General features: G+C 50.6%; 1 protein-coding gene across 6 annotated transcripts in view; it reads left to right on the top strand.

The window, feature by feature from the left end:
* Positions 1-19,276, top strand: part of LPP (LIM domain containing preferred translocation partner in lipoma) — a 1,982,563-nt gene that overhangs the window by 1,064,077 nt on the left and 899,210 nt on the right. For 5 of the 6 annotated variants that reach the window (XM_069617470.1, XM_069617468.1, XM_069617467.1 and 2 more), the window contains one exon: positions 4,082-4,200. In XM_069617470.1, the coding sequence (XP_069473571.1) occupies positions 4,082-4,200 (119 nt within the window). The remainder of the gene's footprint in view (positions 1-4,081; positions 4,201-19,276) is intronic. The other variant, XM_069617472.1, reaches the window with a different exon arrangement.

The raw sequence follows: 19,276 nt of genomic DNA, 5'->3' as shown, positions 1-19,276 counted from the left end.
GCTTCAGCAAACATTAAAACCCCTATCTGGATGCCTTTTAAAGAAGCGTTATTCGTCCATCACGACATAGCAAACTCAATTACACACCATCAACTCTAACCTCATTGGTCTCTTGCACGCCATTTATATATCTGACCCTCTATCTTTCGCTGTGCCTCTCTTGCAACACAACTTTTTTCAGCTCCCGCTCCTTCCAACCTATCCTTCATCGTTGCAATATATTTTGATGTTTGGGTGATGTGTTCTCACTATTTTCATGCAAAAATGAATAAGATCTGAAATTTTAATAAAAAGAACCAGCATGGTTTTTGATTCTGATTAATTGGATTCTGCCCTACAGAAGTACATGGATGAGTAGGGGCTAAAAAGCCCACTCAGCCCTCACACTTGTTCAAATGAAGAGCCTACACGATCGTAAAGATTAAAAATGCACAGTAAGAGATAAACCTCCTTTGCCATTTGTGGCAACATGGGCCGAGGGAAGGACATGTTCGCAAGAGGTGTGTGACTGTGGTTCATTAGAGACCGAAACCAGCAAAGCCCAACAGTCCAAAATAAAGGCATTGTCCATTCAAGGTTCTATAAAAATAGATATACTTGAATAAAACACCATCTGCAAAATAACTAAATAGAAAAGAACGACATGAAACCAACCTCTGAGGTGAAAGAATAGTGAATAAGCAAATATGGGACAATGCAGCACTCTGGATAATGAATCGGTGGTGAAAGGCAAGTAAAAACCACAATGTTCTTAACATATATGTTTCTTGGATGCAAAGAGATTTAGAACCTAACCAGTCTCTCGGACCCAAAACTGGACCAAGGGGGCAGTTAATAGTACCTTCTTGCAGTTAGACAGTGTTGAACCCAGCTTCAAGCGGTGGTGTGAGAGGATCAATCTCAGTTCGGGTACGGAGGATTGTGTGGGCTCAAACAGCAAGCAGGCATCGATCGGGTCCGAATGCAGTGTTTGATGAAGCAGTTCGGGGAATTCAGCAGGTTCTCTTCGAGGTCGAGTCGGGTTGTACCTGCCAGGAGGGATTGATGAGTGATGCTACTGTGGTTCGCGTCGGCAGGCAGTGGTTCTCAAAATAGTGATGCTGTTGCTCCTGTGAGCAGTTCAGCGAAGCGACAGTTCGAGGGTGAATCAGGTTGAGTCATGGCGTAACCCCTTGTTCGAGTCGGCAAGTGACTCTCCAGTGGTTTAAGTCTGGTCCTGGTGTCGAGCGGTTGATTCGAGCCTAGCAGTTGACTGGCTCAGCAAGGCAAAGATGAAACTTCGAGCGGGCTCAAAATGCAGGTATGTGTTGGAAGGTTCAGAGGAGTGCCAGGAAACAGCACTGGCAGGATCCCTCACGTCAATGGCATCGAACTCTGCTTCAACTGCACTTTGACCGGTTTCGAGTCAGCAGAATCGGGAGCCTTAGTTGGTCTAGTCCTGCAGATGCTGAGACACCCAATTTAGCAGCTCAATCACAGGGTGAGTCTTTTCAGGATCTGCTCTCCCAGCCTTGGGAGCTTCTGGTGCGGAGTGGCAGTCCTGTTCACATCATGGTTAACCCCCAATGTGCCTTGGAAGTGTGTAAGGGTGGCGGGGGGAGAGCTCTCTTCTGCCTTCGACTGCTCATTCTTCACCTCAGTGGTTGAGGGCTTTAAGAAAGTGCAACCCTCCCAAAAGAGGAGCAATTAATCCTTCTCAAGTGTTGTTACAGAGTGAATCAAAGAAGTGGTCTGAGACCCCTTCTTTTAAGGGTATAGTGCACAGGTGACTGGACTAAAACTAGCCTGCTTTAGGGGTCCAATTCATCCTCTTAAAATAAGTGGACTCTGTCCTTCTGAAATCACAACCAAAGTGCTTTGTGCTATAGGACGTGGAGTGGACAGGAGAAAGAGAGCCAGAGAGCAACAAGATAGCGGAATCTTCCTTCATCTGTACAGAGCTACCCCTGTCTACACTAGCCCTGTCCCTTCTCTTCTCAATAGGATCATAGGCCCTTTGAAATGCAGCACCTTGGCGTGAGATCAGGCCTTTTGTAAATGGGTGTGCCCTTTGATTCCTGTTCTCAGGCCAGCTTGCTCTGGATTGACACTCTTCTGGAAAGGGCATTAGCAAATGAATAAAGAGGCACTCACCAATGCTACAGTACTGCCAGAAGTGTTAAGGTCCAACCTATTTGGGAAGAATACACTTTATCCTTCAGCAGCAGAGCATGGGTTCACAGGGCTGACATGTGGGATATCACATTTCTGTGGTACACTGCATGCCCTGTTAGGCTCTGCAGCAAGCTTCCTAGGTGAGACGTGCCACAGAGTCGCTGAACCCTAAACCAACGACAAGGCAGCTGCATGCAACACACGCCTCAGCTTTGGGCAGTCAGCCTTAAAGCTCGACATGAGCCCAGTGAAGAAGCTAGGAGAAGTGCCATGATGAGCATCTACCGACATCTACCTTAAAATAAGTTTTTCGAGCCCCTTGAGCTGCAACCAGACTGCACCACTGACTGTTATGCCGCAGTCGCTAAAGCCATCCGAAATGCTTAGACCAGTGCTTCAGAACATCGGACCAGCACTGAGACGAGGTTTCCTGACACTGAGCTGCTGTGAAGGCCAGCCTGCAGCCATCTGGTTGCTGTCTGATACCCACAGCTGTCTCCCGACTGTAACTCTGTCACAAAAGCTGCAAAGCGCCCTGAAACCAACGTGACCCTGTCGAGCACCAAAAACTCGTACAAGCACAAGGTACATTGTTGTCCTGTCGTCCTGGTCCTTCTCCAAAGGCTCCTAGAGACATTTTATGATCCTTTGCTCCCTTTTTGCTGATACAAAGTATCCTTGAACTGTTGCGATTTACTATACTGACTACCCTCCTGTCAATATGCAGAGTGCCTCCCTATTCCTTCTTTCAAACTGTCTGCCTGCCTGCTGCATTCCTTTGCAGGATGGATTGTACTTCGTTGTATGCTAGAACAGTTGTGATAATAATGAAGTAGATATTTGTATACAATCTTGGCTGGAGAGTCTTTTATCATTGGGTAATAACTGTATTTTCGCTGTGTCAACTAATTAATGATTCTCAACCTTTTGGAGATAAGCCTGCCGTTCCGTCCACGTTACCAAAATTGGACAAGGTGGTTTGTAACTTGCTTGTGTTTCCAATCCCTTTTGGTGTACTAGATGTTTGGGGCTGAAACTGATATTCATCCCTGGACCACTGGTGCCCCGGAAGTTGATTTGTCTCAGCTATGGACTTCCCTACTGCTGACGAACACTCTAGTTTAGTTGTGTTGGGAAACCCTTAGGTTAGGAAAGTTAGGTGCTTTGTTTTTAATTATTTCCTAATCTCGTTGAACAGGACAGGCATTGGTCTGTCTCCTCCTTCTGACCTATCACAATGGAATTACCCACATCATTTTATTAAACTAATACACGTCTAAAAAGCCAGTTCTCCTACAACCATGCCAAATGAGTCTCTGTTATGTATAGTCTTTCAAGCTGCTAACTTAAAATGAGTATTTTTCATAACACAAACGCCAGGGGCTTCACACCCAGTATCCTTAGCAGCATCCTCACAGATATACCAATGCTCAGGAGTGGTGTAGGAAAGGCTGCTTCTGCTTTGTCCAAACAGGGTGGGGTAGGATATCTTTCTTTCTCGATGTCTGCCTCTGTGTCTGTTTCTCAGCACTCCTCTCCCTCTACTTCTTTCCTCTTTCCACACCGCACCCTGTTGCCCACACTGGGAATGTCTATTCATCACTTTCCAAAGGTTGGAACAATGTATTTTTAAACTTTTATAGAGCATAAATTGTGTTTATTACGTTGTGTGCTACAACAGCAAGGTTCTTACATTCAGGCATTAAAGATCAGGAAGAGGGTAGCACAGACCTTGTTTAAATGGTATACAGAATGGAATGTTCTCCACACCCATTCATGGAGTAACTGGAGGAAGCAATGTATATGATTTGAAAATACTCTGTTATGCTATACAGTGATGGGCTGGATAGGAAGTATGTGACCCGATTTTCATTTTAAGCCACAGAATAATAGTTTTCGGTCCTTTAGTGTATGCTTTCTTTTCTAGGAGATTTTTATCCTCCTCCACCACCACCTCCTCCCCCAGAGGATTTTGGAAATCTTCCATCACCGCCTGGCACCTACCCTGCTCCCCCGTCCAGCGACATGCCAGTGTTTAACATTCAGGTAAGAACAGTGCACCCCGAGCGACTGAGGCGAAGGTATGAACAGGTTTATTGAAAAAGTTTAACATTTAGATATTTTCCTGATGTAGCCCTTCTTTCGAGGGGATTGGGTCCTCCGACGTATTCCATATCTATGACAGGTAATGTCCACAGCTGTGCTGCTTCGGAAAATCTTTGGCGTCTGCGTCCTGCGTCGATGACGTCGATGCGCCGTCCCCGAGGACCTCCTCCGACGGCCGACGTCACCCGATGTGATAAGTAGGACGCACGACGCCCATAGCCTCAGTTATAGTTCAGTTTTTCCCAGAACGTGTTCGCTTCGTGAATCTCGGTACGCCTCGACTTGTTGGAGTTGCTGTTTTCTATTCTCGGTTCGTTTAACCTGTTCGGTTGGTTATGAAGACCTGTTCGTGGCGATGTCTTTCTCATCTTCGACCCCGCGTCCCGGCTTCAAGAACTGCAGGGACTGTGGGTCCAAGATGTAGGTCACGGACTCGCACGACGCCTGCCTCTGGTGCCTCGGGGAGGCCCACGATACGGACGACTGTGTCGACTGCCAGTCGCTCACTGCAAAGGCCTTGCAGGAACGGAAGAAGAAGCTGTCGGTAGGCCGGGTGTCTAAGCCCCGGAAGTCGAGGTCTGCGGGGCTTTCGACAGATGACTCAAGGGGTGACTCTCCGCGTCGTCGTCGGAAGTCAGGTGGGTCTCCTTCCAGGAGTCGGTCTTGAGACTCCTCCGCCTCTTCTAGGCATTCCAGAAAATGCCGGCATAGGTCGCATTACCCGTCCTCTTCCGAGGACTCTGCCCGTCGGCGGGTCGCTTATCACTCCGTGCAAGCGACACCAGAGGAATAGGCTTCCTTTGGGAAGCAGATGCTAGCGATTCTGGAATCGCAGGGCACTGGTCCGTCCGCGCCCCCGAGTGGGGTCGGTCGGCACCGGTCGAGAGACACCGCCCGTACGCCCGTTCCAGGTCCCGGTCCTTGACGCGCTCGAGACCGCGTGATCCTGTGCTGTCTTCGAAGAAGACGTCGACGTCTGTAGCACCGAGGTCGTCGACGATTTCTCTCGAGGTTCCGTCTTCGAGGGGGTCGTCGGCGCCCAGGTTGTCGAGAGACACGCTCGGAGCTCTGGCTTCGAGGAATGTGTCGACGCCGCCGATGCTGACGGCGCTGCAGCTGTCGTCTACGCCAATTCGCTCGACGCCGCCGCCTTTTCTGCCGCCGCCGACTCGTTCGGCGCCCTCGATGCCTTTCCTGTCGACGCCGGCGCCTTTCGAGGCGGTGGTGTCGGAGGGGTCCGCAGAGGTCTTCCTCTCCCCGCCTGGAGTACATTTCAGAGGGTGATGAAGGCTCTGATGGCGGCCTCCTTGTTGCGGTTCCAGATGACTTTATCTCGGGCCATAGCCAGTTTGATGACCTGAGGCAGTCGCTGCATGATGCCAGTGTACTGGACACTTCTCCGGAGGTGGAGTTTTGTAGGCCGGAGCCTGGCACTCATGCCGATTCTTCATATGGACGCCTTATGTCTCGGGTTACCGAGTACTTGGGTTGGTCAGCTCCCCCAGTGGAGTTCGTTCAGGATGATCTCACGGACATCCTTGATCTCGGTCCACCCACAGACCCGGTTTTGCCTTTTCATATGGCTCTGCAGAGAAGGGTGGCGGCGGCTTGGACTGCTCTGGAGAGTCTCCCGGCAGTGGGCAAGTCTTTGTCGCGAAAATACCGTCCAGCCAGTAGCGACCCCTGCTACTTGTCTAGGCACCCCACCCCGGAGAGTTTGGTGGTGCAGGCGGCTACTGCCCCGGCAAAGCAGGCGTCTTATCCTACCATCCCTCCGGATAGGGACGACAAATGTTTTGACAGCTTGGCGAAGAAAGTGTTTTCTTCGGGGGATATGGCGCTTCAGGCGGCCAACTCCATATGTGCCTTGTCTCGTTTCACGCACACTCTGTGGAACTGTTGCATTACCGGCTGATCATATCCCGAAGGGGACGAACTGGATGGTTTCCTTGCTATGGTTCAGGATGGCAAGGATGCCATGTGTGAGGCCGTTCAGTCGGGTTTGGACTTGGCGGATTGTGTCAGCCGGTCCATGGCGGCGAGCACCGTAATGCGCAGGTTTGCGTGGTTGCGGAAGTCTGGGTTCACTCCTGATGTGCAGTCCCGGCTCCTCAACATGCCTTTTGACGGTGAACACCTTTTTGGCAGCAATGCTGACGAGAGCCTTGAGAGGTTTCAGACCTCCAAAGCTGCAGCGAAATCGTTGGGTGCTGCAGTTCGCCAACCTCTGCCTTTTCGTCCTAGGGGACAGCAATGGAGGGGAGGTTCCTTTCGCTATTACTCGTCCTTCAGTAAAGCGAGAGGAGCTAGCAGTCAGAGGCCATCGTAAGAGTGCCAGAGGTGGAAACAAAGGTACTCGAGGTGCCAAGACCGCTCGGGCAGTTGCCTCTTTGCCCTCAGGCAACGCTGCAGCCGCTACCACTCAGTCATGAGGCCAGGTCCCATGGTTCGCCGGTTGGGGGAAGGCTGGCGCAGCATCCTGTAGAGTGGCAATCCATTACTTCGGATGTGTGTGTTCTGGAGATCATAACCCACGGCTACTGTCTTCCTTCTCGACAGAGGCCTCACGACAATCCACCAGGGAACCTCTCTTTAAAGAGTCCGCTCCTTGCGCAGGAAATTCAAGCCCTGCTGGAGAAAGGCGACATAGAACTGGTGCATGTAGCGGAGAGGAACAAGGGATGGTATTCCCCTTATTTTTTGATTTCAAAGAAAGACTGGGGATTGAGACCCATCATGGACTTGCGCGGTTTGAACAAACTCCTCAGGAAGGCCAAGTTCAAGATGGTGACTCTTTCTCAAGTCCTCCAGGCCCTTCAAATTCAGGACTGGTTGGTGTCTCTCGACCTCAAGGATGCTTCCATGTGCCGATCCATCCCAAGCACAAGAAGTACCTGAGGTTCGCGGTTGGCGACTCGCACTTTCAGTTTCGGGTCCTGCCGTTCGGATTGACCTCCGCCCCGAGGGTTTTCACCAAGCTCATGGTGGTGGTGGCAGCGCATCTCAGGAAAGGGGGGATTCATGTCTACCCCTACCTGGACGATTGGTTGATCAGGGGGAGCTCTCCCAAGCAAGTCCTGGATCATCTGTCCGTCACCTGCCACTCCCTTCACAGGCTGGGCTTCTCCGTCAATTTAAAGAAGTCCCATTTGACACCAACACAGCGGCTCCAGTACATCGGAGCAGTGCTCGACACGTCCCTGGGGCAGTGTTTTCCTCCTCAGGTGAGGGCTCTTCACATTCAGCAGATGGTGCACAAGTTTCAGTTTGCCCAGAATTTCCCAGCGTCCGAGTTCTTGAGACTGCTCGGCCTCATGGCATCCTGCATTCTTCTGGTGCCAGAGGTTCATCTGTGGATGAGGTCTTTGCAGTGGGCACTCAAGCTCCAGTGGTCTCAGTCCTCTGGCAGGCTGTCGGACCCTGTTCAGGTGCCGCCCTCGGTAGCCCGGGACCTTCTGTGGTGGGCCGTCGAGGGCAATCTGATGAAGGGGGCCCCATTTTGGCTGCCCTGGCCAGAGGTGACTATCGTGACAGACGCATCCCTCACGGGATGGGGAGCTCATGCCAACGAGTTGAGTCAGCGGTCGTTGGTCTGCGTCGGAGTCCATACTCCATATCAATCTGTTAGAGCTGAGGGCCGTCAGGCTAGCCCTGAAGGCTTTTCTGCCGACTGTGCGCGGGAAGAGAGCCCTGATTCTGACGGACAACACGGTGGCCATGCACTACCTCAACAAAAAGGGGGGACAGGGTCACTTCCGCTGTGCAGGGAGGCGATGCAGCTCGAGTTCTGGGCCATCCAGCAGGAAATTTCGATCTCGGCTGTTCATCTGGCTGGAGACGACAACGAGACGGCGGACGCTCTGTGCAGGCAGAGCACGATCTCTCACGAGTGGGAGCTGGCTCAGGAGATTCTCCTGGACATCTTCGCCCTTTGGGGGACCCCTCAAGTGGATCTCTTTGCCTCCAGTGTCAACCGGAAGTGCGAAAGGTTTTGCTTGTGGGAATTTCCTCCAAAAGGAGCCTTAGGAGACGTGTTCGTGGTGGAGTGGTCATTCCCACTGTGTACGTGTTTCCTCCAGTCCCTGTCATCCCGCAAGTGTTGCGGAGGTTACGGAGGTTCAGTTCCCGGATGATACTCATTGCTCCGGCGTGGGCCCGGAGGACGTGGTACCCGGACCTTCTAGACTTGTCCATCTGCCCTCCACGTCGTCTTCCCTACCGAGACGATCTGCTCACACGGGAGGGGGGTTCAGGTTTTCCATCCAGAGGTCAGATCCCTCAATCTATACGCTTGGCTTCTGAAAGGTTGAGGTATAAGGATTGGGACCTCCCTGAAGACGTGATGGAGGTGTTGCTCTCGGCCAGGCGGCCGGCAACAAAGTCTCTGTACCGTTGCCGTTGAAGAAAGTTCTGCGACTGGTGCAGAGTTCAGAATGTGGAACCTTTTGAATGCGACATTCCCATGGTTTTGTCTTTTTTGCTTTCTTTGGCCCACAGGGGCTTGCAAGTGGGGACCATTAAAGGTTACCTGGCGGCGCTGTCCATATTTAAGTGCTCATCTGAAGAGTGTTCCTATTTTAAGATTCCTTTAATTTCGCAGTTTTTGAAAGGGCTCACTAATGTGTTCCCTCCGTCACCTTTTTTGGTGCCAGGTTGGGATTTGAACCTTGTTCTTAAGTTTCTTATGGGTGCTCCGTTTGAGCCTTTACATTCTTGCCCTTTGAGGCTGTTGACTCTGAAAACTGTGTTTTTGGTTGAGGTTACTTCCCCTCGCAGAGTGAGTGAGTTACAGGCACTTTCAGTTAAGCCACCCTTCACTGTGTTTCACAAGGACAGGGTTGTCCTTAGAGTTCGTCCTTCTTTTCTTCCGAAGGTGGTTTCGGAATTTCATTTGAGCCAGAAGGTTGTTCTTCCGGCGTTCTATCCTCCTCCACATCCTGGTAAGGAAGAGGAGAGGCTCCATAGGCTTCGATCCTAGGAGAGCATTGTGCTTTTATATTTCGCGCATGTCCCAGGTCACAGTGGACGATCAACTTTTCATTGGTTACGCTGGGAAGCATTTGGGACAAGCTGTGACGAAACAGACTTTGTCTCGTTGGATTATTTTAGCTATCTCCGAGTGTTACCGCTTGGCAGGTAAGGACCCTCCGGCTGGCTTGCGGGCCCATTCTACCAGAGGAGTGGCTGCGTCTACTGCCCTGCAGAGGGGAGTTCCTATTCGTCACATCTGTGATGCAGCCACCTGGGCTTCAGTACATACTTTTGTACGTCACTATTCCCTTGATTCCATCAGAGGGCAAGATCTGGCCTTTGGCAAGGCAGTTCTCTATTCCGCAATTTGATTGGGCATGCTAAATTTGTATTCTAAATTCTTTCCCACCTCCTTGCTTGGTACTGCTTTGGGAGTCTGTCATAGATATGGAATACGTCGTAGGACCCAATCCCCTCGAAGAACAAGCTACTTTCTATCCTGGTAACGTTCTTTGGATGGGATGGTCCGACGACGTATTCCATATCGCTCCCTCCCTGCCTTCCCGGCTGCAGAATTTCTTTTGCGATTGCAGCTTGCGTTCCGCAAGGCCCTGTGTGTTTGACTGGCAGAAAACTGGTGGCACACGTTCTGGGGAAAAATAAAACTATAACTGAGGCTTTGGGCGTCGTGCATCCTACTTATCACATCGGGTGACGTTGGCCGTCGGAGTAGGTCCTCGGGGACGGCGCATCGACGTCATCGACACAGGACGCAGACGCCAAAGATTTTCCGAAGCAGCACAGCTGTGGACATTACCTGTCATAGATATGGAATACGTCGTCGGACCATCCCATCGAAAGAACGTTACCCGGTAAGAAAGTAACTTGTTCTTCTCATTTTGGAAATGTATACTTCACTTGTAACAATGTAATAGAAACATGATTAAAGAAGAAATGGAGTGCTTTGCTATTTGTGTGTACACAAAACTCATAGGGGCTCATTTTCGTTACGGGCATAACGTAAGAAGCATGTGTAATGTTTGTACGCATGTTTCTTACATTACACCCCATTTTTATTCATTTGTATGGCGAAGAGGACGGGCGAAACGCAACTGGCATTTCCCCCGCCTTCTTTCTTCTCTGCCATATCAGTGCTCCAGTTTCTCCACCGCGTTGGATTTTCATGACGGCGCAAATGCTGGAGATGCCTATGCACGAGCATAACGCATGGCAGGCAGCATGTGCAATTATAATTAAACCCTTCCCGACATGCTTGCACAATTTCAATTGGGATCACTGCTTACCAAGTATTCAGAATGGTGTTCCATACCAATAGAGGGCAGGTTGTTGGGACATAAAGGAAATAGACACGGTGTGGTTTTATTAGAATATAAGTATGATACATACTGCATATTTACAATCATTGCCAACATTGATTCACAAAGTGCTTTTACGTTTATAATCTGTGATCTTCAGTTGTGTGAATAGAACAGTTAATCAAATATTGTTTGACTCATTGCGCGGCACCTATATAGTCAATATATAGTCTATATTGTAAATATACAGTATGTATCATACTCCTAGTCTAGCGAAACCATACAGTGTCCATTTCCTTTATGTCCCAACAATCTGCCCTCTAATGGTATGTAACACCATTCTGAATACTTGTTTTTCAATGTGAACTGTGATGTTGAAATCATATGTTGTGAACAATATGATTTTATATAATTTTTAAAATGTATTTAACAGCCTTGAATCCGACCAAGTGTCGAAACACATGCCCGCTGTCATCAGGATAAATACATCAAAATTCAAATATACTGACTTTGCAATTTATTGCATGACCTAGGAGAATAGACGACTTCTTTATGGCCAAGCGCAATTCGCCAGCACAAGCTTAATGACTGTACACATTGGAAGGAGAGGTTAAGGGGAATTCCTCTGTGCTGTCGATGCAGCTAACCTAACAGCAATAAATAACGGCTAAACGCATCTAATCACAGTTATACCCAACTCAATTTCTCAATTTTTTTAATATGTTTTGAAAAACATGGGGTTTAACCCCAAGTTATTAAGGGTAATCCAAACGTGGACCCCTTGCCCTCTCGGATAAGGGAGGCAGAGTTTCAGCTCATTGATGATGATCAGCGAGGCTGTAAAATGTGTCTGGGGTTGTGCGAACTTTGGAGTTTCTCTGTGCTGACCACCAGTAGGACGCATGTGTTGTGTGTGACGCACTTACTCCCAGGATGCTTAAAAGAAGTCTTCAGAGCGTAAGGGAGATTATTTCTAGATCGCCTCCAGAACCTACACATAAGTCTTGTCCCTTTCCTACATCCTTGTGGGCATCCCCCAACATCGGGACAGTACCAGAACCTTTGGCAGCAAAAAATTGAGCTTCCCTCTTAAATTTAGTTGGAATGCCCCACCGAGGCCCCTCCCTCCAGCTCCTCACCTCAGTCCCTTTTTAGAGACTTGGCAGCCAACACTGAGACTTTTTTTTTTAACTTTCCACTTGCTCACCTTATTTTTTTTTTTCAATCTTGTTTAACCTCCCTTCGGTGCCTCGCCTCACCCAGCACATTTCAGCTGCAGGAGGATTTACGAGATGTGCGTTGTGCAACCACTTGCTCCTGGCTTCAGACCTTCATGCACTCTGTCTGGAGTGCCTGGGTCCCTACCACTGCAGGGACATGTGTGCGACTTGCAGCGCTCTGAGTCACAGGGCATTGAAGAATCGGTTGTCACGTTGAAGGAATATATTCCACAATGCTTCTCCAGCGTACCTTAAGAACTTTGTTTCCAGGTCCTCTCGTCAATACAAGGTAGGCCCTCTGTTTAGCACGGCTCCACAGGACAGTGACTCCTTTCCGGGGGTTCCCACAGGCAAGGGTTACTCGGATTCGGGTTCTGGCAGACCAGAGGCCTCTAAGGCTACCGGCTCTCCAGTCAAGGTGCCTGCGGGCACTTTCATGCGCTTCAGGGGCAGATCTGAGGCAGTCAATGCTACCGGCTCCCAAGCCGAGGGGCTGCGGGGCCCTACCGGGCTGTCCTCAGAAGGGCAATCAAGTTCATCCTCTTCTTTGACCCCAAGTGGTAAAGGATCGTCGGGTGCCACCTCCAAGAGTCTGTTTTCTGCACGATTCAGCACGACTACCGGCGCAGGCACCGAGGGCGAGCAGCCTACCAGAGCTCTCTCCAATGTCGTGTTTCAGGGTGTTATGACCGGCCGAGGGCTCAGTACAAACAAGAGTGATCCGAGGTTGATGCTTCTACTTCGGATGCAGGACCCAAGCTCTATTTTGCCATGTCTTGGCCCTCTCGTGGCTCTGAGGCCTTCTCGCCCTCCAGGGCATGGAGCAAGGGCTGAAAAATGGCAGAGGGGCACATGGCGGAGCCTGCTAGTCCGGCGGCCATTTTGCATTCGACTTATGCCCAGCCCATGCTCTCGCCCTTCTAATGGGCCTTGCAAGAAATCTAGTCTCCTCAGGGATACATCTACCCATAGCACCCTTAAGGCTGCACACCTTGAGCGGAGACCCAGCGCCTCGCTGGGACGGCTTCTTCAAGCGTTTCCTCCTCATGCATTCCCTTCGGATGAGGGGGGAATCCTGAAGGATATAGTGAAGGAGGTGATACCACAGTTGGTGCCTCCCCGGCCTCCTCCTCCTGGGTCCTCTGCCTGTCACTCCGACACTACCGGTGCTTGTGCCGGTCCCTCCCGCTGTCCCGGCCCTACACGTTGTTCAGACCACTCCCCCTCAATAGCCGTTGGACCTGTCATTGGCTCTGGACCTAGGGGGACGGGGGGTTCCCGCAGACACATGTATCCCAGGGCCCAGACGCTCCTCGGTCTGTAAAAAAAGAGGGATGGGGGCAGACAGTGACTCCCAGGATGATGAACCCTCTGCATCCGTTAAGGCCTTTCACCGCCTTCAGGGCCTGGCAGATTTCTTGGGGGTCCCTCTGCCAGAAGAAGCCCCTCCAGGTATCGGGAGTGCTAGCAGAGGTTTTGGGCAAGCGCACCATGATCCAGTCTGGCATCTCTCTCCGGAAGGATGTCCTGCAGGTGGGGAGAAAGGTCTGGGGGAATCCCTGGACCAACACCCAGATGAACAAGAAGCTGGACAGCACGTTTACGCTGACTGATGGGGAAGGAGGGGGTCAATCCCCCTGGCCTCCCACCTGCAGCTACATTCTTCATTGGTGGCTGTGGCCTCACTATATTCTAAACCATCATCTTTGTTGTCTTCCTCCACAGGGGCCACCTCCAGTTGTCTTTCCAAGGAGGACAAGGTCCTCGAGTCTTTGGGCAAACGCTGCAATGCCATTTCAGGACTGAATCTGCGGCAAGCCAATGCCCTCTTGCCCGTGGCTAACCAGAAGCTGTGGCGGGAGCTCTGGGAGTTTCTGCCGGACCTCCCTTTGGAGAGGCAAGCCTCCTTCAAAGCCATTCTGGCTATCGCCTGGGCCGTTGCCCTGGACCTTATGGAGTCGTTGGTCTCCCACATCGACACAGCCAGCATAGGGCTGTACCTGGGTGTTGATAAGGACGGCTTGGATGCATGCCACTAAGTTTTCATCTGACGTGCAAGAGCGTAAGAGAGAAAACCTCCACGCAAACTGCCAAGTCCTTGGGCATCCTGACAAGGCAGGACCGAATTCAAACCCTGCACTTTCACCGGCTTCAAGAGGTTCTGGGACCGCGGTACGTGGGGGCCTGACGGGTCGCCCAGGGACAAGCGGAGGAAGCAGAAGAGGACTTTGCACAGGTTTTTCCTCTCCCCCTTCCTCTGCCCCCTTCCTCTACCCCCGCCGCCAAGAAACAGTGATGTCAAGGTCGGGGAGCACAACTCGCCAGTGAGGTCCGACTGGATCTTTCCCAGGACAGCTGGAGGTGTTGTTTCATGAAGACTTGGTTCCTATCCATAGTCTCCACGGGTTTCAGTATTCCTCTTCCTTTTCTTCTACCGTCCTCTTCTCTTTGTCAGATCGGATCGCCGGCTCGGTTCCTCAATCAGATAGGGGCTCCAGTTTCTAGTCAAGGATTTTTGCTGTACCCAAGAACAACCAGACTGACCTGAGGGTTGTCCTGGACCTGTCATTTCTCAATCTGTCTTTACTTCTAGAACGCTTCAAGAGGATTACTCTTGCGCACGTAGTAGAGTCTCTGTGTGCAGGGCACTGGATGTGTTCCCTACATCTCATGGATGTGTACCTGGATGTCTCTACCAGCCGCATCGGAAAGTTTATGCGGTTCAAGATTGTTTTACCACTTCCATTACAAGGTGCTGCCTTTCGGCCTGAATTCAGCCCCTTGTGTCTCCACGAAGTTGATGAACGCAGTGGCGGGTCTCCTCCGCTTGGAGGGCCATCACGTATACTCCTATCTGGATGACTGGCAGGTGAGGGCAGACTCACCCGAGGGGGGTGATACACTCCTGCCAGAGATTGGCAGATATTCATTAGCTGGGGTTCTCCCTCAACCAGAGGAAGTCAGTTGTACCCCTCCTAGGATCTGGTCTTCCTAGGGGTATGTTGGAACATGGCCGTTCAGTGAGCGTTCCCCACGCACGAGAGGATCTTCTCCCTTTGCAAGGGGATAGGACACTTTCTGGCCAGCTTGACCTCCTCAGCATTGTGGCTCCAGCACCTTCTGGGGCTGATGGCCTCCTGCGTGCTATGAGAAACATGAAGCATTTCTTCCATGCTATTCCTGTGGATCCCTGACTCAGGTGGCCAGGGGAAGGCCATTGCCCTTGGATCCCAACCCTGGGGTAGACAAGTGACAGAGGATCACCTTGGAAAGGGACCCTTGGAGACTGTGGAAGGAACGCCCTCGGGCGAGACATGTTATCTACCCCCGTTCCAATACATCTCTACCTGACATCCCATCAGTCTTCATGGGATATTATTGCCCAAATTCCATTCACCCACAGGAATACAGCTGCCCCCTTCACCCTGACAAAAACCCACATGGTTTTTCCATGATCCCTAAGAAAAACTACAACTCCCACAACCCCTTCATCCACTATAAAAAGCCAAAGACTGAGACTAGGAAGATTGCCTATAATTATATGCAACAACCCTGTCCCACTAATAAAACCAAGCAGGGTCAGACGCTCAGTCACTATCACGCCCACTCTGCCTTTAGGAAATATGTGCAATGCCATTACATGCCCCCCCCCTCATTTTTTAACAATACTAAGAATAAGAGGAAAAAGGGAGCTATGAAGATTACCCATAGGAGCCAATGCACCAGGGATTCCTATTGGCAGTCGCCATTTTGTCGCAATAATGAGGCCAGGCAAGGTCAGGCCTCCTTGCACAATCATTCCCACCGGAAAAAACTGTTAAGCCTCACAGTCGGTATAAAAGGCACACTTTGAGCGAGCTGGGAAGGCTGAGGGGATCATTCTGTCCAGAGGAGCCAAGGCGAATCTGCAGAGACCCTGGGAAGGAACCCTGAGCAGGACAGGCTGCCAAGTCGATGGGCCTGTGAGTGCAGGAGAGGCTGCAGTGTGGCTAGAGAGCTGTGTTTCCAGGCAGCCAGACCAGGGACAGCTGCAGCGATCTGACGGGACCCAAGCCAAGGCTCATCCCCTAGGTGTAATATTAAAACCCAGGCCTCCGAGGGGCAGGTGAGATGACCGTGACCCCAGAAAAGCCCCATTGGAAACCCCACAAACTCCCAGAACCTGCATAATGCTGTTTCGGGGAACTGACAAAGTGGGATCAAAATATGAAAGCTGTATTATGGGACCTGAAGTCCAGATAAATGTTTTTATTGAACTTTTGTGCAACAGGAAAAGGTCTGAGCCCAACTGAGGGAGACCTGTGTGTGAAGCAAAGGAGGGGTCTGAGCCTGAGGGAGACCAATGGGAAATGGAGCAGGGTGGAACACGAGAAGGAGCAGAACATCTGGGGCAAAGGCGAACCCACGTGAGCAGACGACCGATCAAGAGACCAGTACGAAGGGTTTGGGAAACCCTGAAGTGCCCTGCAGGAGATTGTTTACTATGAAAAACCTGGAGAGTGCCAAATCCCGGATAAGAAGACTGCATTGTGTTTCAAGGATGCCAGCGGCCCTCCCGGGTGAACAGAGTTGGGGAGGCTAGGCCAAGCCTGTGGTATTAACTTTGACTCCTGAATTGAAGCCACGAAGTGAAGGAATTCTGAAATGCATAATGGTCAAGATTAACCCTGGCAAAGGGGAATGTGAAAAGGTGAATGTTTAAAGAGAAAGATTTCTTTGAACATTTTGCTTATGTACAGAACTACCACGAGAAACTGGGGCAAATAAAACAAAGGGAGAGTGCAAGTGAAAGTCGAAGTGGGTCTGCGGAGGTCTATAGTAAAAGCCTCGCACATTCGAAAGTCTTCGACATCGGTGAAAGTTCTGAGTCAGACTGAGGGAGACCTGGAATTTGAAATAAATTAGGGGAAGAGAGCCCCTAACAAATGTGAATAAAGCTTGGGGAAAGTAACCCCTGCAAGTGCTGTGATTATGAGTTCTGAGCCTGACAGAGGGAGACCTATGTGAACTTTTTATTGAACTGTGAAAGAACTTTGAGCTAGAAAACCAGTGACTTTGACGTGGGAGGCCAAACGGGCCTCGACCCACGTTTTTGAACTGCTTCTTGATAACCTAAGCCAGTGTGTGTCATGCTGCCTATAGGGGGGTGCCTTATTCCGTGCTGTCCAAAGTGGGACAGAGGGCTGACTCTTGATTCTTTGGTGTAACGCTGACCTTTCTTTGCATACAAATGCCCCTTTACACACTTTTTGTATAAGAGATGGGGCAGGCATTAGGTTTTGTTAGTACAGGCCGTTTTGCTTTGACAGAGACTGACTAGGACTGTGTTTTCTTTATAATTTGATGGTAGAGACTACTCCCAACTTGGCTATAGGGCTAAGTAGGAGTTTTTCCAAATCCCAGGAAATAAAGGTTTTGACATTTTATCTCTGGTGCCAGTGTCATACTTATGATAGCATGTCTTCCTTACAGTGCTTACTGTACAGCACACTCACCTCAAGATGAGGAACCTCCAGCTCCACCTGGGGGCCAGTTGGGATCAGGAGACCGGGTCTTGGTTGAACAGGATCCCAATACCCCCGCTCCTTCTGCCTGATCTTCGCTGGTGGTTGATGAATGGCAATGTTTCTGTGGGATACCTCTCCACCCGACCAGAGCCTACCCTGGTGGTGACAACATCCTCCTCTCTTTCGGGCTGGAGGGCTACACGATTAATGGCGCATGCTCCAGGGCATAAGCCCTCTGCATATCAGTCTGCTCGAGCTCAGGGAAGTGGGCCTAGTCCACAAGGCCTTTTCTGCTCCTCATCAGAGACCGGGTGGTTCTGGTCAGGACCGACAATTCTACTACAATGTTTTACCTGAATAAGCAGGGTTCCCACGCCTGAGGCCGCGCCCCCGAACTCTGTTAAATTTAAAGGGGAAGCTCAATTTTTCACTGCCAAAGGTTCTGGTACCATCCCCATGTTGGGGGACGCCCTCAACGATGGAGGAAAGGGCTCTATGGACTGAGTACTCCAGTCACTACAGTGGGTAACTTCAATTTTCAAATAATTTAACTGGCAAGAAGGCTCAGGTCAGGAAAGTAAGTGGAGCTTTGTTTTCCAGGGCTCCTGAGGAAGGGTACTCCTTACTGGGGTTCCCTTGGCAGAGAGCGGTCAGTCCTCCATTCCTTCAGTGAAATCTTCTCTCTATACCCTGGGGGACCCAAAGGCCTGTAGGATTTTATCTACTGGCACTCATGCCCAGGGGCATATAAGTTCTTGTACTGGGCACAAGCCTGAGTTCCATGGGACTGCTTCCATCAGTGTTTGCGCTGAGCGGCATACCAGCTGTTTTACTGGGTCTAGACCTGAGCGTGCTGCATTTCTGTGACCTCAGAGGAAGGATCTTCGGTAGTCCAAAGTTCTACCCAGCAGCATATTAAGATGTAGAGTGATACCAGTACACCTCTTCCAAGGGTTTCCCTCAACCTGGGCACAAGGCATCTGCTATTAATACTCTCCCACATATTCTTGATGTAAAACATCACTGTAACTTGTAGAAATTGGCTGCCTGGCTTGACAGAGAAGCAGAATCTGGATTATGTTCATGTGGCTCTTGACCTTTTGACGCTGCAGCAGGCCCGGCTGGATTTCAGTACCCACGCACTCCAATCCGCCTACCCCGTACTTTCTCAAAATACGACTTTGCCCTCAGTGTTCAGTGGTCATTGCTTCAGACTTTTTGGTGCACTACTTCTCCAGCATGGGGTCTGGCATGGATTCACATGCTCATGAATATTCTCCGTTGTCAGGCTGGGAATCCTCTGTAAAAGAAAAACCGTTTCACTTTCACTTATAAACTGTCTTTCTCCTTTAAACTGATCACTGTCCTCTGGGTCCTAGTGCCCCCTTCCAATGACAGTCCTCTCCCTAAGCCCCTCCTCTGGCATCCATCTTCAGATTTTTACCACACGCTTCAGTGTTGGGAGTCCTTGAGTTTGCTCTGCGAGCTACCTCTGTGTTTTTCGTGTTTCCCCTTCGCGTCCTCCGACCATGACAGAGGAGGAGGAGGAGAAGGAGGAGAAAGACGAGGAGGAGGAGGAGGAGAAGGGAAGGCCCCTCTTCAAGCCCTGAACCAAGTGCAGGCTACAGAATGTGTTTGTGGAAGACAAGCACCTACAATTCGTCTACTGCCTGTATCTGGACCATAAGGAGGTGGAATGCGAGATATGCCTCGTTTTCTCCAAGAAGACGTTGAGGGACAGGCACAGTAGACTGGCGGCATGGCTTGCCACTAAGGCCTCTGCCCTGTGCCCCGAATACGGTCATGCCTCACCCGCTAACGGCGATTCCGAGGAGCGATCTTCTAGGTCCTTTGAGGGCACCTCATACGTGGGTGCCCAAGACAAGGCCAAGAACTGCAAGTCTGAGTCTGCTGGGGTCACTGCGGAAGCGGCTCCCAAGGTGTATAGGGTGCGATTGACATCACCCTCCTCCTCCATTGCCAGCTGGCAATCAAGCTCCTC

This window comes from Ambystoma mexicanum, chromosome 10 (genome assembly GCF_040938575.1).
Source record: "Ambystoma mexicanum isolate Mex_15411 chromosome 10, UKY_AmexF1_1, whole genome shotgun sequence".
Taxonomy (NCBI): domain Eukaryota; kingdom Metazoa; phylum Chordata; class Amphibia; order Caudata; family Ambystomatidae; genus Ambystoma; species Ambystoma mexicanum.
This window is presented reverse-complemented; position numbering and strand designations above follow the sequence as displayed.